At 48.1% G+C, this 8,060-nt stretch overlaps 1 protein-coding gene across 3 annotated transcripts in view; it reads left to right on the forward strand.

The window, feature by feature from the left end:
* DOK7 (docking protein 7) overlaps positions 1–8,060 on the forward strand; it is a 68,607-nt gene that overhangs the window by 5,573 nt on the left and 54,974 nt on the right. For all 3 annotated transcript variants that reach the window (XM_025211548.1, XM_025211547.1, XM_014522915.2), the window contains exon 4: positions 3,645–3,845. In XM_025211548.1, coding sequence (XP_025067333.1) covers positions 3,645–3,845 — 201 coding nt within the window. The remainder of the gene's footprint in view (positions 1–3,644; positions 3,846–8,060) is intronic.

Genomic DNA, 8,060 nt, shown 5'->3' on the forward strand with positions numbered 1-8,060 from the left:
CTGATGAAGACATTAAAGAGTATCGGTTCAAGGACTGAGCCCTGCGGGACCCCACTGCCCACACCCTTCCAGGTCGAAACCGAGCCATCCACCACGACTCTCTGGGTACGACCCTCTAGCCAATTCGCCACCCACCGGACTGTGTAGTCATCCAAGTCACAGCCTCTAGACTTGTTCACCAGTATGGGGTGGGATACCGTATCAAAGGCCTTCCTGAAGTCTAAGTATATGACATCCACCCCTATTCCTGTGTCCAGGCGTTTCATAACCTGGTCATAAAAAGAGACTAGATTGGTCAGGCACGATCTGCCTGCTACGAACCCATGCTGGTTTCCCCTCAGCATAATTTGTCCTGCTGGGCTCTCGCAAATGTAAGCCTTGATAATTTTTTCAGACTTTGCCAAGGATGGAGGTGAGACTGACTGGCCTATAGTTGCCCGGGTCCTCCTTCCTCCCCTTCTTGAAAATGGGGACCACATTGGCCCTTTTCCAGTCCTTCTAGAAAAGGACCTTGCCATGAAGGTGCTTAGATAAGCATCTAGATGGGGTCATCTAGATCCAGCACTCTTTCCTGCATATGCAGGGGGTCGGACTCGATGATCTATTGAGGTCCCTTCCGACCCTAACATCTATGAATCTATAAGAGCAAGTTCGATGGTTTTGTGCAGAGTAGGAGTGAAGCCTTGGGAAACCCATTGAAAACATTACAGTTCAATATGGAAACTGCTTCTTTCTATGGTTAAATTGTACTGTACCAAAAAGTTTGACTCCAGGTCTGAAATTCTCCCAGATTTGGAGGTGTATAGATCCAGGGTTGTTGGTATAGGGGTGGAACGCTAGTTGCTGATCTTTGGTTTACGCAATTGTGGCATGACTAGTTATTGGCTTTCACCATTTACACCATATTTGGTGGAAGAATAGATCTACCAAACTTAAAGTCTTGTAGCTTACCAGTAAAATACCTCCCAGTACAACTCCTGCGATGAGTGTTCAAAGATTTAAGGGTTGAGCAAGGGATTTCCTGTAATAAGGATTTAATTAAGGATTTGTTTTGGGAGCATTAGTAGATTTTTATTGAAAAGTGGGGCGAACAATTGCATATTAAAGATAGAACATCACATGAATATAAACTTGCTCCCCAGCATTATTAGAGTCAGGGCTGTAAGAAGAGCTGTAGCGAGATCTATCCCTGGCCCCTCATGCATTTCTCTTGTATGACTTCGTGGCTAATTCTGATAGAACCTTAGAAAGTTACCAAATGCAGATCACGGGTGAGGAATTGACTTGTAGCTAGATGGTCGTTTGTCTAAGAATACAGCAGAGCTTTTGGATGAGAAGCAAGAGTCAGGCCTAGTATACGCTCATGGCATTTGGCAGATGAGAAAACCAAGTTGAGAAGAAGGAAAGAATTTTCATAAGAAGGAGAGTTAGCAGAGTTAAAGGAAGTAAGTGCCATATTTGTATCTGAACAGAGAGTGCTAAGGAACTGAGTAGTTTTTGTAGTTCTTGAGTACAAGTGAAGGCTTGAGAAATATGCTGAAATGTTAGAGTTCAGGTAGAGAAAATGCTACTTTTTATGCTTACACTGTAGCTGGGCCTGCACCAAGAATTTGTCTTTAATTAGATGTACTTCTGAATTGTGATTCAGTGCTGGGGCAGTATTGCTTGTGTAGCTAAGTTGGACTAGTCCAGGGATTGCTAATATTTTTGGGCCAAGTGCCAAAAATCCTGCATCTTGGACTTTAAAGATGTTGGTGCACCAGTGACAGATGGCAGGGGAACTGCAACAGGCCCAATCCTTGCCAGGGAAGGGGCAGTCTCTGCCCCTTTCCTGCTGTGCTTGCTGAAGTGCATGTGTGGCTACTGCCAGCAATGAGCCGGGCCAGGCTCTGGACCCCTGCCAGCTCTGAGCAGCCCAGACTCTGGGCAGGCCCGTCATGGAGACCGGGCTGCTCACAGCAGGCAGCTGCAAGCAGCTGCACCAGGGACCCCTGGCCCAGCTCATTGCTAGCAGTGGCTGCGTATGCGCCTTGGGGAGCAGGGTGTGGAAGGGGCCAGGGGAAGCACAACAAACCTCAACTAACCTGGAGCTTCCAGCCACCTGCTTTTGCCCCTCGCAGCCTGAAGTGCCATTTCACTGATCTGGGTGCAGCTCCCAGGCTGTGCATGTGGCAAGGACAAGTCCTGAGGCATGGAGATGGTACAGCCCCAAGGCCACCCAGGTGGGCTGTCAAGGGGGGCCAGTCTTTCTGCCAGGGCTGTGGCTGTTAGGGGGCAGCACCTGCAGCTGCCTCTGCCTTCTGCTGTGGGGGATCCTGGGCTGTACTGCTTGCGCCCTGTCTTGCTCACCAGTGCTGCAGCCCCATGAGCCCCAGTGTGATGACGTGTAGCTCCATGTAACATGCTACACTCCTTGCAGGCACCTAACTCTTCCAGCTCCATGTTGCCCTCATCTGCATGTGCTTCTGCACAGCCCCTTTCCAGCTGTGTGCACCAACGTGTATGCATAGATACCACTACCAAGGAGCCTGGCCAGGGCTCCAGAACCCTGTGCAGCTGTTTGCATGCTTCTGGCTGCCTGCCACAGCTAGCCTGGGTTCTGGGTAGCTGCAGTAGGTAGCCAGGAGGCTGCAAACAGCTGCACTGGACTCTAGAGCCCCAGCCAAGCTCTGTGGTGGTGGTAGCTGCACGCACGCCTTGGGGTGCACAGATAGACAGGGGTCAGGGTTGCTCTGCCCCAGTTCCCTTCCCAGCTCTGTGCCCTGAGGTGCACACGCAACTGCTGCCACCACAGAGCCCAGTACAACTATTTGTAGCCTCCTAGTTGCCTGCTGCAGCTAGCCCAGGCTCTGGGCAGCTGCTGCCTGCTGGGGAGCCCAGTCTGCTTGCATCGGGGCTGGCAGCCTCCTGGCCACCTGCTGCAAGCAGCCCAGGCTCCATGTCTGGTGGTAGCTGCCTACAACCCAGGCTGGCTGTGGTATGCCGAGCATAATGGCCTCATGTGCCATTCTCTGGCAGGTGTGCTGGGGGTTGCTGGCTCCTGGACTAGTCCTCGAGCAACTCATTCATGGCTGCCATTTCAGAACTATATGGGCATCAGCAAAAACCGTAGGGGAAAAAAAGTGCTCTGAGTTCTTTATCGGATAATGATGGATCTAAACGACCTAGTTGCTATGGCATGATCTATACTAGAGATGCTCACCCTCTGGCCTGTGGGCCAAGTGCAGCCCATAGACCCATGGCATCTGGTCTGTGGGGCTCTCTATGGGTTGGGAAATTTGGTGGCATGGGAGCAGTGGCAAGCTATACTGCCATCCTCCCTTGCTGTCAAATTCCCAAGCACTATGGGACTGGGCCATGTCTCCTTCCCCTGTGGGGCCTGATTGGGGCTGGGCCACTGCCCAACCCCCCACATGCCCGGATCAGACCCTGTCTTGCTACCTCAAGCACTAGATTGGGCCCTCTGGCTGGATCCGCCTCACTAAACTGAGCACCTTCCATCTGGTCCAACAGCGAAAAAGACTGGGCGCAACTGGTTTATATAGAAGAAGTAAATACAGAGATTTTTGTTACAGACATCCTTGCCTACTTCTGTTTGCTCCAGTAATTAATCATTTTTTTTCTGGGTTTTTTTCCCTTAATAGTTCACAGGTTTCATGTTTCTGTAGCCCCTGGAACTAAACTGGAGAGTGGACCTGCTACCCTACACTTCTGCAATGACATTCTAGTCCTTGTAAAAGACGTTCCACCCACAGTCATGGGACAGTGGAAACTCTCAGACCTGCGCCGATATGGAGCTGTTCCTAATGGATTCATCTTTGAAGGGGGCACCAGGTGTGGCTTTTGTAAGTACATTTTCTTCACTTAAAAGTTCCAGGCTTTTTATCAATCTGTTTTACAGATAGATAAATGCTGGTCTGGTCAGCGTGTCTGTCATGGACCTGATTCTGAAGCACTTGTTCCATGTGAGTAGTCGTACTGATTTCAGTGAGACTTTTGTGAGTCAGATCCTGGAGGCTTCAGCACTATTATTGAGACAAAAACAGTATTGCTGAGGTGCATGCTGTGTGAACATTGCTGGATGCCTTTTTTGGAAGATCTGCTTCAGTCTGACAGGAGTTATGGATCGCTCTAAATGGGCTCTATGGGAGGTCGGAACAGATGATTTGGTGGTCTCTTTTGGCCTTAACACAGAAGGATGATTAAACTATTTTCAGTTGTGCTGTGGAAGAAGAGAATTGTGTGGAGACCAATAAGATGTAATAAGAGTCAAGGCTCTGTTGTGTAAGGATCTGTGCAAACACTCACAATATATATTGTATTTTCTCACATATAAGCTGCGCTTTTTCCTGAAAACTGTCTAGGGATAATAGGACTGTATATTATATACAAGGAAAAGAGATGTATAGGCTCTGGAAATATGGCAGAGTGGTGGGGAAGTGGAGCAGTGGCGGTGTCACCAGATGTCTGGACCTGTGGGGAGTTTCCATCCCCAGCTGCATACCAAATTGGGTTGGTACGTGGGGTTGGTATGGAGCTAGACACAGTGCACTGAATCTTACACGGCCCTGGTGTGCAAGGTGTACCTTGCGTGGAGGCTCAGGAGCCACATACTGGGTCAGACCCAGTGTGTCAAGTCCGGGACTGCATGCTGGCTCTGGAGCCACATGCTAGGTCTGACTTCATGTGCTGGGTCCAGGTCTGTGCGCTGAGCCTGGGACCACGAGTTGGCTCTAGAGCCATGCACCAGGGCAAACTCTGAGAGTTACCCCAGTGCACAGTTCCAGGTTTTGCATGCAGCCCTAGAGGCAGCAAATGGAGTCAGATCCCACATGGAGCTCAAGAGCCAGTGTGCATGGTCCCAGGCAGCGCATGAGGTTGGAGCTCCAGAGCCAGCATGAAGGGTTGGACTCAGCACAAAGCCCTGGATCTGGTGTGTTAGGTTAGTCTGTGGGCCCAACCACCAGGCAGGGCTGGCAGCAGCCTCAGGAGCAGGCTCGGCTCCCTTGCTGCTGCCACTCACATCGATCAAAGATATTTTGTTTCTTCAGGCTCACCTTCCAAATTGAGGTGCATCCCATAATTGGGGGTGTGCTATATATGAAAAAATATAGTATCCAGAAATAGTTTACCATGTGATGAAAAGGAGCGGAACTTTACTGTATGTTCACTGCTTTTCTTGCATGCTCTTTCCTTACAGTAAGTGGAAACCAGACTTCAATAACTTTGCTCTCAGTGAAAGATGGTTAGTTATTGTGGCATGATTTCCATTTACTATGGAGTAAAAGCATGCGGAGCAGCTGACTGGGGCAAAGGCCATCCTCCTTTTATTCAGCAGTAAGTTGGCAGTGTGGCCATACCCTAAGATATACCCTGAGATATAATTGCTGCTGTAAAGAGTTTTCAGTCTAATTTGAGATGAGACAAAGTGAGTGCATGAAACCAAAGAAGGAAACGGGAAGTGACTACATTTTAATGGGAATAAGGTTTTACAGTTACATTCTTTAGGGTTTTTTTTACTATAGTTGATTGCTTCTAAGAGTATCAGAAGGTCTCTCTGAGACGAGGCTCAGCATATCCTTATTTTATTAGATGAATTTGTAATATAAATTTGTGCTATCAAACCTAGCAAGTGATAGAAAGTGAGGCTGTGAAGGGATAGGCAGGGGGCAGAGGTGGCAAAGAGACAGCATAAGCAAGGGGCAAGCTGCTTGACCTTCCCATACCACCTGCTTCTCCACTGCTTATCCCCTCTGCAGTGGTGGGAGGGATGAATTAAAGACAACCCTTCAATAATTTGATTCTATATATAGAATATTACAACAAATTTATCGATTTTCCATATGTTGAATCTAATCACTGGGGGGAGGGGCATCATCTTAAATTCAGGGTCATCTTACAGTCGAGTAAACGTAATAGATTAAATCCAGCATTGATTTGCATCATTGTATGTTTCTTATAGGAGAAAGTGCAACTTCTGTTGTTTGAATATTCACGTAGTACTGGGGCTCTCTGTAAGATAAGAACTGTTGTGAAAAGAACTGTGTAAACTCTTGATAAAGTTTACAAGTAGTTCAGTGATGCTTTGCCTACAGTATTTTCTATAGATTTTTATGCAGGCACTAGAAGGGCAGATATTTATTTTCCTTCCTTACTAATGGGGGCTTTAAATGTTGGTTTGATGAGCAAATTCTTGGGTTTTCAGAAGAGGGGAGAGGAGAGGCTTTTGGGAAGGGGAAGCAGAAGCTGGGGGGAAGTGGGAGAGCAGAGACTGGGGAGGGAGTTCAGGAGAGCTGGTTGTGTTTCAAAGAAACCTTACTGAAACCTTACTGAAACATAGGAACAAACCGTCCCGATGTGTGGAAGAATAGCAAATATGGCAAGCCCTCAATGGTGAAAAAACAGGTTGGGGACTGTTTAGAAAAGCTGGATGTGTACAAGTCCATGGGGCTGCATGCAGTATACCTGAGGGTGCTGAGGGAGTTGGCCAATATGATTGCAGAGCCACCTTATCTTTGAAAACTTGTGTGGTGATTGGGGGAGGTCCTGGATGATTGGAAAAGGGCAAATATAGTGTCCATCTTTAAGAAAGGGAAAAAGGAGGATCCAAGGAACTACAGACTAGTGAGCTTCACCTCAGTCCGTGGACAAATCGTGGAGTAGATCCTCAAAGAATTCATTTCTGAGCACTTGGATGAGAAGGTCCATGGGGTCAGATGCAATACACTTGATGGTGCTCAGATGCAATACACCTGATGGTGCTGAGGGCATTGGCCAATATGATTGCAGAGTGGATTCAACAAGGGCAAGTCATGCCTGACCAACCTGATTGTCTTCTGTGATGAGATGACTGGTTCTATGGGTGTGGGGAAAGCAGTGGACGGGATACACATTGACTTTAGCAAGGCTTTTGATACTGTCTCCCATAGCATTCTTGCAAGCAAGCTGCAGAAGTATGGGTTGGATGAATGGACTGTAAGGTGAACAGAAAGCTGGCTGGATTGTGGGTCGTAATCAATGGTTCAATGTCTAGTTGGCAGCCACTATCAAGTGGAGTGCCCCAGGGGTCGGTCCTGGGGCCGGTTTTATTCAATATCTTTATTAATGATCGGGAATATGGGATGGATTGCACCCTCAGCTAGTTTGCAGATGACACCAAGCTGGGGATAGATAGACCGGAGAGTAGGGCTAGGATTCAGAATGACCTAGACAAATTGGAGGATTGGGCCAAAAGAAATCTCATGATGTTTAATAAGGACAAGTGCAAAGTCCTGTGCTTAGGACGGAACAATCCCATGCACCGGTATAGGCTGGAGGCTGATTGGCTGGACAGCAGCTCTGCAAAAAAGGACCTGGAGGTTACTGTGGACAGTAAACTGGATATGAGTCAGCAGTGTGCCCTTGTTGTCAGGAAGGCTAATGGCATATGGGGCTGCATTGGTAGGAGCATTGCCAGCAGATCGAGGGAAGTAATTATTCCCCTCTATTCAGCAGTGGTGAGGCCACATCTGTGGTACTGTGTCCAGTTTTGGGCCCCCCACTATAGGAGGGATGTGGACAAGTTGGAGAGAGTCCAGCAGAAGGCAACAAAAATGGTTAGGGGGCTGGGGCACGTGACTTAGGAGGAGAGGTTGAGGGAACTGGGTTTATATAGTCTGTGGAAGAGAAGACTGAGAGGAGATTTGATAGCAGCCTTTAACTACCTGAAAGGTGGTTCCAAAGAAGATGGAGCTGAACTGTTCTCAGTGGTGGCAGATGACAGAACAAGGAGCAAAGGTCTGGTCTCAACTTGCAGCAAGGGAGGTTTAGGTTGGATATTAGGAAAAACTTTCTCACTAGGAGGGTGGTGAAGCCCTGGAACAGGTTTCCTAGAGAGGTGGTGGAATCTCCATCCTTTAAGCTTTTTAAGGCCTGGCTCAACAAAACCTTTGCTGGGATGATCTAGTTGAGGATGGCCCGGTTTTGAGCAGGGGGTAGGACTAGATGACCTCCTGAGGTCCCTTCCAACCCTCATTTTCTATGATTCTAATATTTGACGTTAAACATCAAGCTATGCCAAG

Source organism: Alligator sinensis, unplaced genomic scaffold (genome assembly GCF_000455745.1).
Source record: "Alligator sinensis unplaced genomic scaffold, ASM45574v1 scaffold851_1, whole genome shotgun sequence".
Lineage (NCBI taxonomy): Eukaryota > Metazoa > Chordata > Crocodylia > Alligatoridae > Alligator > Alligator sinensis.